The sequence below is a fragment of the Pogoniulus pusillus genome, chromosome 8 (assembly GCF_015220805.1).
Source record: "Pogoniulus pusillus isolate bPogPus1 chromosome 8, bPogPus1.pri, whole genome shotgun sequence".
Classification (NCBI taxonomy): domain Eukaryota; kingdom Metazoa; phylum Chordata; class Aves; order Piciformes; family Lybiidae; genus Pogoniulus; species Pogoniulus pusillus.
In genome coordinates this window covers 20,354,756-20,370,308 of record NC_087271.1, presented here as the reverse complement: position 1 = coordinate 20,370,308, position 15,553 = coordinate 20,354,756, and the positions used below count along the sequence as shown (strand labels likewise).

At 48.8% G+C, this 15,553-nt stretch overlaps 1 protein-coding gene across 2 annotated transcripts in view; it reads right to left on the bottom strand.

Moving 5' to 3' along the window:
- The window catches only part of LOC135177483 (serine/threonine-protein kinase TNNI3K), a 108,386-nt gene that overhangs the window by 61,575 nt on the left and 31,258 nt on the right, over positions 1-15,553 (bottom strand). For both annotated transcript variants that reach the window (XM_064147509.1, XM_064147510.1), the window contains 2 exons: positions 5,213-5,311; positions 2,049-2,187 (listed from right to left, as the gene is read on the bottom strand). In XM_064147509.1, the coding sequence (XP_064003579.1) occupies positions 2,049-2,187; positions 5,213-5,311 (238 nt within the window). The remainder of the gene's footprint in view (positions 1-2,048; positions 2,188-5,212; positions 5,312-15,553) is intronic.

The window sequence follows — 15,553 nt, the reverse complement described above, 5'->3', positions numbered from 1 at the left end:
GGTTGGAAAAGACCTTTAAGATCATCAGGCCCAACCCTTAAGCCCAGCACTGCCAGTTCATCACTAAACCATATCCCTCAGCACCACATCTCCACGGCTTTGAAACTGCTCCAGGGATGGGGACTCCACCACTGCCCTCACCTCAAGAAATGCACTTCAGAGGCCTTCTATGGTTTCTGAAAACAGAGAGAATTTACTTGCAGAATGTCCTAATTTCTTAGAATCATAGAATAGAACCACAGAATCAACCAGGTTGGAAGAGACCTCCAAGATCATCTAGACCAACCTAGCACCCAGCCCTATCCAATCAACCAGACCATGGCACTAAGTGCCCTATCCAGGCTTTGCTTGAACACCTCCAGGGATGGTGACTCCACCACCTCCCTGGGCAGCCCATTCCAATGCCAATCACTCTCTCTGGCAAGAACTTCCTCCTAACATCCAGCCTAGACCTGCCCTGGCACAACTTGAGACTGGGTCCCCTTGTTCTGTTGCTGGTTGCCTGGGAGCAGAGCCCAACCCCACCTGGCTACAGCCTCCCTTCAGGTAGTTGTAGACAGCAATGAGGTCACATCTGATTTTCTGTATGTTCAACTAAATGATGAGGTCAGCATCTGGAGCACATTGGAACATGCTGGTTTTGTGCACTTGCCTGTGCAAACTGATTATTGGAGTTGATGGAGACATGGACAACACAATTGAGATGTTTTTCTCACATATCTTGTGGCTGGGTTGGAGACTTTGCCTGGTGTCAGCCTGCAAATGCTGCAGTGTTCCACCAGGGTTCTGACCTCTTCAGGCTGATTTGGTATCTTCTGTTTCCCTGCAGTTGCCATGGCCCCAGAGCTCGTCCATGAGTCAGTCAGGTGATGTTCAAATAACCAGCTCAGGTTTATGACACCAATTACTGTTCAGCACAGAGCACTGCCAACATCTCTTCAGCTTATTTCACCAATTACTTCCATTCCTGGCCATTTAGAGAGTCGTTTCTCCTCTGCTGTATTTATACCAAGTTTCAAAGCATGCTGCTTTGAGCAGAAGACTTCCTGCTTCCAGTTGCCTTTTTCTTTCTTTTTCCAGTGCTGAAGATTCTGATTTTAAAGAGAAGAATCTGAAATGGTGTCCCAGATTCTTTTCCTTATGGAATAAACTGGCTGTGAACCTCCTCCTGCCTTGATGTGGTGAGTGAACATCTCCTCTTCCCCCCCTTTTCATTATAATTACCTCAGTTCTGTGCATGCCACAACTGACACATCAAGAGCTCACTGCTGGAAAAAGCACTCACAGTTCTGAGATGTGCTCTTTGCCTCCACACTTGTTCCTGCCTGAGCAGGATGTGTGCTGGAGGTGAGATTCGCAGAGCACATGGTAAATCTGTGCTGGTAAAACCTAGCAAAGGGCATTCACAGAATAGCTTGGGTTGGAGGGAACCTTAAAGATCATCTAGTTCCAATCTCCTGCCGTGGGCAGGGACACCTCCCACTAGACCAGGGTGCTCAGAGCTCCACCCAGCCTGGCCTTGAACATCTCCAGGGAGGGGGCATCCACAATCCCCCTGTTTTCTGCCACTGTTTTTCACCTCTAACTTAACAGAAAGAATGCACATGGGATGACAAGCCAAGCACTCTTAAGAGCTGAAGAAAGTTTTCCAACTGCTATTTTCTTTTTCAGTTGCCCAGAGACGATTGATGAAAGCACAGGATATGCTAGGAAGCTAAAATCAAGATTCAAGGCCTGACTCTAAGATAAAATAAAATCACAGAATCAATCAGGTTGGAAAAGACCTCTCAGGTCATTCAGTCCAACCTATCACCTAACCCTTCTAGTTAACTAAACCATGGCACTAAGTGCCTCATGCAGCCTCCTCTTAAACAGCTCCAGGGATGGAGACTCCACCACCTCCCCAGGCAGCCCATTCCAATGCCAATCACTCTTGCCGTGAAGAACTTCTGCCTAACATCCAGCCTGAACCTGCCCTGGCACAGTTTGAGGCTGTCCCCTCTAAATGTTAAAATGGGTTTAAAAAAGAACCACAAAACTTTTCTCACCATCAGCTTTGCTCCCCTCTTCCATCAAGAGCTTTGTAATGTTGAGGAAGCCTTTGGCAGCAGCCAGGTGGAGTGGTCTGTCTCCAACTTCACCACTGGCATTCACATCAGCTCCAAACTTCAGTAAGAGGTGGGTTACCTAAAGGTTCCATTAGGGTGAACACATCAGATGCAAACAGAGCAGACAAAGTCAGATGGAATGTTACACTGAGTAATAGTGGATGTGAGCACTTCTTTAAGGTCCAGACAGGGAGACTCAACAGAAAGCTGAGTTTTAAGGTACCATATTTCTAGAAATGCTCCAATTGTCCTTCATCCCCAGGCGTGATCTCTGGTGAAAGGCTGGATGCAAGACACAGCACTCCAAACTGACCACCAGCAAATGCCCTCAAAGCCCATACTGCCAGAGCTGCACCTGCCCTCCCAATCACAGAATCACAGAATTAAACAGTTTGGAAAAGACCTCTAAGATCTCGAGTCCAACCTATCACCTAACCCTTCTAATTAACTAAACCCTGGCACTAAGTGCCTCATGCAGCCTCCTTTTAAACACCTCCAGGGATGGTGACCCCACAGCCTCCCCAGGCAGCCCATTCCAATGCCAATCACTCTTGCTGTGAAGAATTTCTTCCTAACATCCAACCCAAACTTTCCCTGGCACAGCTTACCCACCTGGCTACAACCTCCCTTCAGGTAGTTGTAGATAGAAATGAGGTCTGCCCTGAGCCTCCTCTTCTCCAGGCTGCACACCCCCAGCTCCCTCAACCTTTCCTCACAGGGCTGTGCTCCAGCCCCCTGACCAGCTTTAGTGCCCTCCTCTGGACAGGTTCCAAGCACCTCAACATCTTTCTTAAACTGAGGGGCCCAGAACTGGACACAGGACTTGAGGTGTGGCCTAACCATCAGAAGGCACTATGTGAGCTTTCAGCATCATTTCATGAGACTCTCCACGAGGGCATTGTGCTGGCTCGTGGTCATCCTCTTATCCACCAGGACCCTCAGGTCCTTTTGCCCAGAGGTGCTCTCCAATAGATCAGCCCCAACCTGGACTGATGCCTATTTCAGGTACAGAGGGATCCATTTGATCATCTTCTAGTGAGAGGTGTCCTTGCCCATGGCAGGTGAGTGGAACTAGATGATCTTTAAGGCTCCTTCTGACCCAAATCATTCCATGATTGTATTTGCTCAGTGCTGGCTTATGGCAAACAAGCAAATGAATCCCTCAGCCCTACACACCAGGAGTCTCTTAATGTTATTGCATGAAGTGCACGTGTGTGGAAAGCAGCATCTCAGGAGCATCTCTGTGGCTCCCACTCTCACTGTCAGCCAGCTATAGAAGCATCTGGATGCAGTTCTTTCCAAAGCTATTCTAACAACTCCTCAATCAACTTGAAGCAGCCTGTCTCTGGAATGAAAAAAAATACACTCCATCAAGAGGTCATCCTTTGAAACTTGAAAATAGAAGAAGATAGGCTTTTAGCCCAAGAAAGGTACAGGGAATGACCTGTGTGAGTGAGAATGGAGCCATCATCCCATTTCACATCAAAGGGCTGCACAGGGCAAATGGCTGCACTGTGAGACTGAGCCATCTGCCAGCTGTACTTCAGAAGCAGAGTTGGGAGGTTCAGTGCCAGCTCTGGTCAGGACCCCAGTTTCACTGAGCCCCTGGTCTGTGTGGCTGAAGCAAGCTGTGCTAGTCTGAGGCTAATTGGAATATTTTAATGAGAGAAATTAGATTATAGGCTGTGAAAAGGAAACAGTGGTGATGTCTACTTCACTGACAGGCTTGCTGAGATGCATTAAAAATGAGGATACAAACATAGACAAGACAGTGAGTGTCTCTACCTGTCAGAGTCAATGTCTGTGTTTTTCTCCTGGGACTTCTGCTGCTCTGTGTAACCCAACTAACCATTCTGCTTCTAACCCCCCTTGCTGATCCTCCAAACTCACCTTGCATGTAAGGCAGATCCTGGGATATCAGCGTGAGGGGGAAGGGTGGTTGGGAGCCCCTCCTGGGGACTCTGATTCCTGGGAGGAGGTTTGGGTCGGGAGCCTCCTGGCAGTCTGATTTCTGGGAGGGGCATTGTGTTTCTGCATTACTTTTAACTTGTATATTTCTGTATGTAGCTGTATCTATTTCTAATGTATGGTAAATACCTGCTTGTACATTGTGCTAAGCTGTAAATAGAAAGCTTCATTCCTTACCTTCCAGATGGCTGAGTCTAGCCTGGGTGGTTTCATATGTGTTGGGGGCCAGGTAACTTCCATCACACAAGCACAGCTGCACGGTCATGTGCACACAGGTGCCCCATGGAAAACCTTGCTCTCTAAATGGTCACTTTTATGTTACATGTAGGAACTTTCCAAGTGGAGTTTGATGGCTGGAGAGGGACTTTGTACAAAGGCATGGAGTGACAGGATGGGGGCTGGTGAATTGGAACTTGGAGAAGCTGGGTTTAGATGAGACATTAGGAAGAAATTTGCTTCATGGCTTAGGTTGGAAGGGACTTTAGAGATACCTGCTCCAACCTCCCCACCATGGGCAGAGATGCCTCTCAACCAGCCTTGGCTGCTCGAGGCCTCATCTAACTGGGCCTTGAATACCTCCATGGAAAAGGCATCCACAACCTCCCTCGACAGCCTATTCCAGAGTCTCACCACACTCATACTCAAATTCTTCACAGCAAGGGTGGTGAGACATAGGCACAGGTTCCCCTGGGAGGCTGTGGATGTCCCCTCCCTGAAGGTGTTCAAGGCCAGGCTGGATGAGGCCTTGAGCAACCTGGTCTAGTGGAAGCTGTCCCTGCCCATGGCAGGAGGCTGGAACTGGATGATCTTTAAGTTCCCTTCCAACCCAAATCATGCTCTGAATGACTGGTCATTAATTCAGGATCACCAGATCCAACCCTCGCAGCGAGGGTGGTGAGGCACTGCAGCAGGTTGCCCAGGGGGATGGTGGATGCCCCCTTCTCTGGAGGTGTTCAAGGCTAGCTGGGATGAGGCTTTGAGCAACCTGGGCTAGTGGAAGGTGTCCCTGCCCATGGTTGAGGGTTTGGAACCAGGTGATCTACCCAAACCATTGTGTGGTTCTCTGATATCCCACACTAAAGCTACAGTTGCCCTGGTGCTGACTCCTCAGCTTCCCAAAGCTCCTGTGCAGTTACCTGCTCATGGCCATAATAGGCAGCAATATGCAGGGGGGTGAAGAAAACAGCGTCCTGAACGTTGGCGTACGCTCCGTGCTGCAGCAGAACATCCACGGCCTGGGAGGGCACAAGCAGAGCAGTCCTGTTAGAAACACTGCAGAGAGTGGGTAAGCTGATCTACAGATAGAATCATACAATGGTTTAGGTTGGAAGGGATCTCAAAGATCATCCAGTTCCAACCCCTGCCATAGGCAGGGACACCTCCCACTAGGACAGGTCGCTCAAGGCCTCATCCAGCCTGGTCCTGAGCACTTCCGGAGAAGATGTGGATCAAAGGCCTCATTCTGTGATCCACAACCTCCCTGGGCAACCTGTGCCAGTGTCTCACCACCCTCACTGCAAACAACTTCTTCCTAACAGCCAGTTTCAATCTCCCCTCTGCCTGTTCAAACCCATTCCTCCTCATCCTGTCATTACAAGACCTTGTAAGTAGTCCCTCCCCAGACCTCCTGTAGCCCCCTTCAGGTACTGGAAGGCCACTCCAAGGTCTCCTCAAAGCCTTCTCCTCTCCAGGCTGAAGAGCCCCCACTCTTGTAACCATATCTGGTTTTGTTGGGAAGAGACCCTTAAGCTACATAAAGGAGAGGAAAAGCTTGCCCTGGAAAGAACTTCTTCCTAACATCCAGTTTCAATCTCCCCTCTGCCAGTTTAAACCCATTACTGCTCATCCTGTCATGACAAGACTTTGTCAGTAGTCCCTCCCCAGCCCTCCTGTAGCCCCCTTCAGACACTGGAAGGCTGCTACAAGGTCTCCTGGAAGCCTTCTCTTCTCCAGGCTGCAGAGCCCAAATTTTCTTGTCCTGCCTTCATAGCAGAGCTGCTGCAGCCCTCTCAGCATCTTGGTGGCCTCCCCTGGACTGGCTGCAACAGTTCCATGTCCTTCCTGTGCTGGGGGGCTCCAGAGCTGAACCTTGTTGAATCTCATCCTGTTGAACTCAACACATCGACCCAGCTCATCCAGCCCCCTCTGCCAAGCCTTGAAGGTGAGGAGCTGAGCACAACATGTGCAAGCAATTAGCTTACAGTTCTTGAGCTGAACACTGAATGTCACTGATGCTTTATAAATCAGCCTCAAAGCCTGTTTGCAGGAGAAAAGCCTCATTTCAGTAGTACGAGGCACAGAAATGACAGTCTGGATTTTCTCAGAATAACCTTTAATTTTCTTTTAAGCATTATGAACACAGAGCAGTAAACATATCAGAGTTTTTAGAAGTGGGGAAAAGAAAAAAACCCAAACCACCACCAACCCACCCAAATGAAAGGCCCTTTTAAATGTAAATGTGTGAAGGTAAATGCTCAAGCATAATTCCCTCGGCGTGTAAAGATTCCTTTGTGTTTTAGAAGATAATAGCCCTTTGGCTTCAATAAATATCCCAAAGTGTTTTCTTTCAGCTTTCCACGTTCTCCTGGACAGCTATGAATTATCAAATATTTGCTTCGTGAATAACCTGTCAAAATAGAAGCCTGAATGAAACCACTTTGGATCCTACATCACAGCCCCAAGGCTGATGGGTTTTGTGCAGCCCAGGGGAGCCTCTGGGCATGTCAAGGGGCTTGTACCATGGATTGCTTGAGTAGTTCTACACTGAATGTTAATTGCTTAATCTAATGATGGTGAAATCACAAAACCATAGAATCATGTCAGGGGCTGGAGGGGACCTCCAAAGCTCATCTGGTCCAGCCCCCCTGCCAGAGCAGAATCACCTAGAGCAGATCACACTGGAATACATCCAGGGGGGGTTTGAGATATCTCCAAAGAGGGAGATTCCACAACCCCTCTGGGCAGCCTGTTCCAGTGCTGTCACCCTCACAGGGAAAAAAAATCTTCCTCAGGTTCACATGGAACCTCCTACGCCTCAGCTTCCACCCATTGCCCCTTGTCCTGTCACTGGGCACCACCCAGCAGAGCCTGGCTCCAGCCTCCTGGCACTTACCTCTTACATCTTTATAACCATTAATCAGGTCACCTCTCAGCCTCCTCCTCTCCAAGCAGCACAGCCCCAGCTCTCTCAGGCTTTCCTCATAAGGAAGATGTTTCACTTCCTTAATAATTTGTGTGGCTCTGTGCTGGACTCTCTCAAGCACAGAACTGGACACAAAGATGCTGGATTGTAAGTCATGGCTGGGAAACACTTCCCTGGCCATCAGGAGAAGGGACAATGAAGGGGATATGACCACAGGATGATGTTTCTCCCTGCTCTTCCCCACTGAGACTGCCACTGGTGATGCCAAGTGAACAGAAGCTGTGACGATGCACATCTGAGGCAGCTGCTAGCTAAACTGGGAGCACCAGGTCACTTCAGACAGGCAACTCTGGGGCCACCATTTAACCCCGTGTCACTCTCAAGCACCCTAAGAACACAGCTCTGTTACCATGAAGCATGCAGGCGTAGTGACCATTTCTTCACACAGTTTAAATGGGTATGCACTTTTCCCACAGGAGTGCCTGTACACATCATCTCTGGAAGGTCCACTCCCTGGTGGATCCAGATGTGCTCATTTCCCACTAGTTTTAACCATTTCCATAAGCATGTCCAGAGAAGGGCTACGAGGATGATCAGAGGGCTGGGGCACCTCTGCTATGAGGAGAGACTGAGGGAGTTGGAGCTGCTCAGTCTGGAGAGGAGAAGGCTCCCAGATGACCTTATTGTGGCCTTTCAATATCTTAAGAAGCCTACAAGAAAGCTGGGAAGGGACGTTTTAGATGTCAGGTAGTGCTAGGACTGGGGCAATGGAATCAAGCTAGAAATGGGTAGATTCAGACTGAATGTTGGGAAGAAGCTCTTCAGCATGAGGGTGGTGAGAGCCTGGAAGAGGTTGCTCAGGGAGGTGGTGGAAGCCTCATCTCTGGAGGTGTTTAAGTCCAGGCTGGATGAGGCTCTGGACAGCCTGATCTAGTGTGAGGTGTCCCTGTCCATGGCAGGGGGGTTGGAACTAGATGATTCTTGTGGTCTCTTCCAACCCTGACTGATTCTACAATTCTATGATTTCAAAGGGCATTAAAACCTCCTGTGCGTTTTTGTCAGGGGTCTTGAAGAGTTTGCCTGAATACAAAACCCCAACCTTATGAATGAACCCCTGAGATCTTTAGAGGAGCTGCTGATCCTGGTGCCAGCAGAAGGGCACCTGGCAACAACCTTGGCACATGCATTTGCCAGCTAAGTGTTAACATCTTCAGGTAGTCACTAAGGAACACACTCAGTTGGGTGTTAGTTGTATCAACCTGTTTAGCATCCCATAACCAGGCACTTCTCAATGCACTAGCAGCTTGGTGAAACAGAGGTGGGGAATCACAGAACTGTCTGGGTTGGAATAGACCTCTGAAATTGAGTCCAACTATTGACCTAACACCACCATGGTGTCCTGGAGTGCCACATCCGCACTGAGCCAGTTGATCTGTGATTTAGTGGCTTGGTGGCTTCTGAGAGATTAATTTCAGACATTTATCAGCAAAGTATTATCATAAAACTGAAGTTGCAGCTGTTGGTTCTGAAAAGAGATGTTTGGACCTCTAGCTTGTAGAAGAGCATAGTTGGAAGTTCTTTGGATCAGCTTAATTTTAGCTTAGGTATGCAACAGTGAGGCTACAACAGCCTCAGGGATGTGACCATAGCTCCAATTCTCCTCACTCTCTTTGGAAGCTAGAATTAAGCACACAGATTCACCTACAAGCCTCATGGTGGATCTTCAAGATGAAAAAGCTGTGCTGAGCAACGTGGATGGTGCCTCTGATGAGGACTCTAATACCAGATGAATTCTGACACCTTTTTTCCCAGGCTGCAGAAATGGCAACCACACCAGCTACTTTATGATCTCTGGCTAAAAAAGGGGTTGAGAGCCATATTAAGCAAGATCCACTCAGCTGTAGATGATGAGAGAGGCACAGAGACAATCCTGATGGCTTCACAGACAAACTATCTTTCTAAGAAAGAAGAAAAGAATCTTAGGAAACACTGGAAGCTGTCACAGGCATCACAAGTAGGTGGGTGTGCTGGAGAGAGAAATCACTGCAGAAAGCCAGGGGGAACATTTCTGGTGCAAAAAAAAGGAGACCTTTAAATTCTCATAAAAAAGGCCCAAAATAGATTTGTGTTCTCAGGAGACAGACTATAGCCAGCAGTGCAGCTCACAACCCAGGGACATCTTTGTGCTGCAGAGAAGGCAGCTCTCAGTGCCTCGATGTCATCAGGTACAGCTGGTCACAGATTCACCAACCTAAGTCTGGCCTGAGCAGCCTGAGTGTCCTGGGTTAGGGGGCATGGGGAGAATAGTGGCTGCCACTGACTTCAACGTGGTCTTTAACAGCATCTCACAGGCTCACAGGATGTCAGGGGTTCAAAGGGACCCAAAGAAATCATCGAGTCCAACTCCCCTGCCACAGCAGGACCAATCTACCTCAGGTCACACAGGAATGCATCCAGACAGGCCTTGAAAGGCTCCACAGAAGGAGACTCCACAGCCTCTCTGGGCAGCCTGTGCCAGTGCTCTGAGACCCTTACAGTAAAGAAGTTCCCCCTTGTGTTGAGCTGGAACCTCCTGTGCTGCAGCTTCCATCCATTGCTCCTTGCTCATATTCTTGCAGCAAACTGACATCTTAGAGTCTGCGTGGGTGCAAAACTGGTGGGTGAAAGAGTGGTTAGATGTGGGCTTGGAGGGTGGTGGTCGAAGAGGTCTCCAGGCTGGTATCAAGCTCATCACTACAGGGCTCTGCACTGGGGCCTGTCCTTTTCATAGCTTCAACAATGGTCCCAAAGGCAGCAATGGAGTGCATTTTTGTGCTGTTAGCAGAGGACATCAGATTATGCCAGCAGTGTGCCCAGGTGGCCAAGAGAGCCAATGGCATCCTGGCCTGGATCAGGAATAGTGTGGCCAGCAGGACAAGGGAGGCTATTCTACCCATACTCAGCACTGGTCAGGCCACACCTTGAGTCCTGTGTCAAATTCTGGGCCCCTCAATTCAAGAGAGATGCTGAGGTACTGGAACATGTCCAGAGAATGGCACCAAGGCTGGTGAAGGGGCTGGAGCACAGCCCTGTGAGGAGAGGCTGAAGGAGCTGGGGGTGTGCAGCCTGCAGAAGAGGAAGCTCAGGGCAGACCTCATTGCTCTCTACAACTACCTGAAGGGAGGCTGTAGCCAGGTGGGGTCGATCTCTTCTGCCAGGCAACCCGCAACAGAAAATGAGGACATAGTCTCAAGTTGTGCCAGGGCAGACATAGGCTGGATGTTAGGAGGAAGTTCTTCCCAAAGAGAGTGACTGGCATTGGAATGGGCTGCCCAGGGAGGTGGTGGAGTCACCATCATCCTTGGAGGTGTCCAAGAAGAGACTAGATGGGGCACTTAGTGCCATGGTCTCATTGACTGGACAAGGCTGGGTGCTAGGTTGAACTGGATGATCTTGGAGGTCTCTTCCAACCTGAATGATTCTATGTCATCAGTACACCCAAGGGTGGGGCTGCTGTCCAGAGGGACCCAGACAGGCTGGGGGGACTGGAAAAACACAACCCATATGAAATTCAACCACAAACACATCCCCCTTACTGCACCAGCCCTGGCTGGGGAGCAGCTCTGCTGGGAAGAATCCCAGGAGTCTGGTTCACAGCAGGCTGGAGGTGAGCCAGCAGCTTCCTAGGCTGGGCTTGCATTGGCACAGACAGGAGAAGGAGGTAAACAATTTGTGTCCATTTAGCCTGTCTCTGGGGGATAAACTACAGCAGCTCCTCTATCACCTGACAACCCCTCCCCAGCCAAGGAGGATCAGGGAGAGGAGACCTATAGGTTTAACGAGAAGGTAAAACTGACATTAAAATCAACATAAAGAGAATAAGTGATACCCACCACCAGTGCACCCCTCAGGAAGAGAAAGATGAGCAAGCCTCTCCAGGGATGGCACAGGAGCACAACAAACCCTTGCTCTCAGCTGCCTTCCCCTTTATACTGAGCGTGATGCTCATGGGATACACCTGGAGCCAGCCTGGGACAGCTGCCTTGGCTGAAGCTCCTGGCTCACAGTCAAGCTGCTAACAGCCTGCAGACCATGGTTGGCCAAGAATTACAGCCCAGGCAAACCAGGACACAACTTCTCCCCTTTTCCTCCCATAACCACTTTCTATTTCGAAGTGATACTTGGGGCATCTCACTGTGTTTTATTTTGAACCCAAAATTCTCCTATGAAAGAGTTTTTCAGAAGCTTTTTGAACATTCAAGTCAATTATGTTCACTTCAAAGACAATTAATTAAACTACTCTGAAGGTCAGGAGGAGTCAACAAAATCAAACACAAGACAGACTAAGTAAGGACTTTGTCTTTTGGACAAGGGCAGAGGATAAAAACTCCTCTAGGAAAATCAGATCAATGCTTATTGACTTTTTAGCAGGTAAAATTTAAATGAGGAAACAGCTTCAGCAAGTCAGGCCCTTGCACCACAGCAAGCCCCAGCACAGCCTTACACTAAAAGAGCCAAAGACTTTGTGAAGATATTCAGAGTTCCTTAAGGCAGTAAAATAAAAATGTGATTATTGGCAACCATTTGCCTAATTCCCTCCAGTTTGGCAAACGTAGGTAAGGTCAGTCGTGTCCTGCAAGGTGTCTGCACTAAATTACTGCAGCTCCCAACCCTCTCTGTATCTGCTAGAACTTTACAACAAATTCCATCAGACTGAGCTGGAGAACTGCTAAAGAGGTTTGGAGCATTTTGAGCACAACTTGCTGATGAATGTGCAAGTAATTGTCCTCCTTAGGAAACTAACCTACTGAAATACTTCAGATGTGCTCTTCTGTGAGAAAGGAGGAGGGACACAGAATCATAGAATCAAACAGGTTGGAAGTGACCTCCAAGATCATCCAGTCCAACCTAGCCCTCAGCCCTATCCAGTCAACCAGACCATGGCACTAAGTGCCTCGTCCAGTTTTTTCTTGAACACCTCCAGGGATGGTGACTCCACCACCATCCTGGGCAGCCCATTCCAATGCCAATCACTCTCTTTGGGAAGAACTTCCTCCTAACATCCAGCCTAGACCTCCCCTGGCACAGCTTGAGACTGTGTCCTCTTGTTCTATTGCTGGTTGTCTGGGAGAAGAGCCCAACCCCACCTGGCTACAGCCTCCCTGCAGGTAGGTGTAGACAGCAGAGCAGCAGTTAGCTTTTGCGTGTTCTTCTCTCTTAGCTGATGTGACAGAGGGCACTGATAAATCATGAATGAGGGGCAGGTACTGGTTTCTCCTAACACAAGACTCTCCCCAGCATTGCTTCTGCTACAGGGGGCCAAAGAATGGAGTATTGTTTATACTCATTCAGCCTGAAGAAGAGAAGGCTCCGGGGAGACCTCAGAGCAGCCTTCCAGACCATGAAGGGGGCAAGAAGAGAACTGGGGACAGTTTTGTTCCAGAGACATGGAGTAATGGGGTAAGGGGTGATGGCTTCACCCTGGAAGAAGCTGGATTTAGATCAGTCATGAGGAATAAATTCCTCACCCATTAGGGTGGTGAGGCATTGTAACAGGTTGCCAGAGAAGCTGTGGAGGCACCAAGCCTGAAAATACACAAAGGCAGGTTGGATGTGACCTTAAGTGACATGGTCTAGTAGTGGGGCAGTTGGAATGATCTTCATGGTCCCTTCTGTGCTATGATTCTGTGATCAGCAGGTCCAACCATTGGCTGGGTCTGAGGGTTTACAATTCTCCATCATCTTGTAACTTGCACAGCCACAATAGCAATGCATGGGGACAGGTTTGCTGCAGGCCTGGCTCTAAGGTGGCTCTGGAAAGGTCTGAGAAGTTATAGAATCACAGAAAGGTTTAGGTTAGGAGAGACATCAAAGCTTATCCAGTTCCAAACCCCCACCATAGGCAGGGACACCTCCCACTAGAACAGGTCTCTCAAAGCCTCATCCATCCTGGTTCTGAACACCTCCAGGGTGATTTTGTGATCCACAACCTCCCTGGGCAACCTGTGCCAGTGTCTCACCACCCTCACCGCAAAGAACTTCTTCCTAACATCCAGTTTCAATCTCCTCTCTGCCAGTTTAAACCCATTCCTCCTCATCCTGTCATTACAAGCCCTTGTCAATAGTCCCTCCACAACCCTTTTGTAGCCCACTTCAGATACTGGAAGGCTGCTCCAAGGTCTCCTGGAAGCCTTCTCTTCTCCAGGCTAAAGAGCTACATCCAACCTGGCCTTGAACATCTCCATGGAGGGGACATCCACAACCTCCCTGGGCAGCTTATTCCAGTGTCTCACCAGCCACACTAGAAATGTAAATGTGGATGTTGCAGAGCCTGGTGTGCATACCTCTGCCATTTATTTATTTAGTGGCATAAATAAGAATTTATCTTATTAGAATTAAGAAGATGACAAAAAAAAATCTATTTTCTCTTTCCTAGATTTACTCTTCTTAATTCTTTTTAAAGGAGGCTGAAAATACTATTTCATATTTCCATGAATATTAATAAAACTGTGGACAAAATAAGATATTTAATCTATCAGAGGAGCTTCTAAGCTGACTGAAGATTTCAAAGCTATATAAAGGAGAGAAAAAGCTTGCCCTGGAAAGAACTTCTTCCTAACATCCAGTTTCAATCTCCCCTCTGCCAGTTTAAACCCATTCCTCCTCATCCTGTCATTACCAGACCTTGTCAGTAATTTCTCCCCAGCCCTCCTGTAAGTCCCCTTTCGATACTGGAAGGCCACTCCAAGGTCTCCTTGAAGCCTACTCTTCTCCAGGCTGCAGAACACCAACTCTCTCAGCCTGTCCTCATAGCAGAGCTGCTAGAGCCCTCTGAGCATCTTGGTGGCATCCTCTGACCAGCTCCAACATTTCCATGTCCTTCTTGTGCTGGGGGCTCCAGAACTGCACACAGGACTCCAGGTGGGGTCTCAGGAGAGCAGAGCAAAGGGGCAGAATCCCCTCCCTTGCCCTGCTGCCCACACTGCTCTTGCTGCAGCCCAGCACACAGTTGCTGTCTGGGCTGCACTCACACTGCCAGCTCATGTTCAGCTTTTCATCACCCCAGACCCCCAGGGCCTTTTCCTCAGGGTTTCTCTCAGCCATTCCCCTCCCAGCCTGGAATTGTGCTTGGGATTGTGCCCACCCAGGTGCAGGTCATTAAAGAGTTCAGACTCTCCCGGCTGCCTGGGGCAGGGGTGGAGTCCCTGTGCTAGTTTGAAGCAGGCTAGAATGTTTTGGTGAGAAGAACTAGATTACAGGCTGTGAAAGGGAAACAATTGTGATGTCTACTCCACTCATAGGCTTGCTGAGAGGTATAAGAACAAGAATGTAAATATAGATAAGACATTCAGTCACTGCCTGGCCTTTGAGCTGCATGTCTCTCTCTAACCTAACCTGCTGTCTCTCTGGTTGTTCCACCTGCTTCCTCACCCCCCTGGCTGACTCTCCATTCTTCCTCGGGCACAAGGCAACATCTGGGGTAAGGTAGAGAGAGGTGGGAGAAGGTGTAAGGGCAGTTGGGAGCCCCTCCTGGGGACTCAGGTTTCTGGGAGGGGAGTTGTGTTTCTGTATTACCTTTTACCTTGTCTATTTCTGTCTATAACTGTATGTACTGTAAATATCTGCTTGTATATTGAGCTAAACTGTAAATAAACAGCTTCATTCAATTTCCAGAGCTGGCTGAGTCTAGTCTGGGTGATTTCTAAAGTGTGTGTGTGTGTGGGAACACCCAAACCACCACAGTGCCCATCCCTGAACGTGTTGCAAAGATATGGAGATGTGGTGCTGAGGGACAAGGTTTGGTGGTGACCTGGCAGTGCTAGGTTAAGGGTAGGACTTGATGATCCCCAAAGTCTTCTCTGTGATTCTAACACCTCTCAGAATCACACAGCAACATGCAGGTTGGCAAATCTCCTCAGGATCACCAAGTCCAACCTAGAACCCTACTCTACAAGGTTCACCTTAAACCACAGCCCTAAGCACCACATCCATAGGACCCTTAAACACATCCAGGGTAGGAGACTCTTTGGGCAGCTCACTCCAGTGCCTGACTGCTCTCTCTGTGAACTTTTTTTTTCCTAATGTCCAAAACCTTTTTCTTAATGTTCAAAAACTTTTTTCTATTCTCCAAAAGCTTTTTCCTAATCATGGAATCATAGAATGAGTCAGGGTTGGAAGGGACCACAAGGATCATCCAGTTCCAACCCCCCTGCCATGGGCAGGGACATCTTACCCTAGATCAGGCTGTCTAGAGCCTCATCCAGCCTGGCCTTAAACACCTCCAGGGATGGGGCCTCAACCACCTCCCTTGGCAACTCATTCCAGGCTCTCACCACTCTCATGGTGAAGAGCTTCC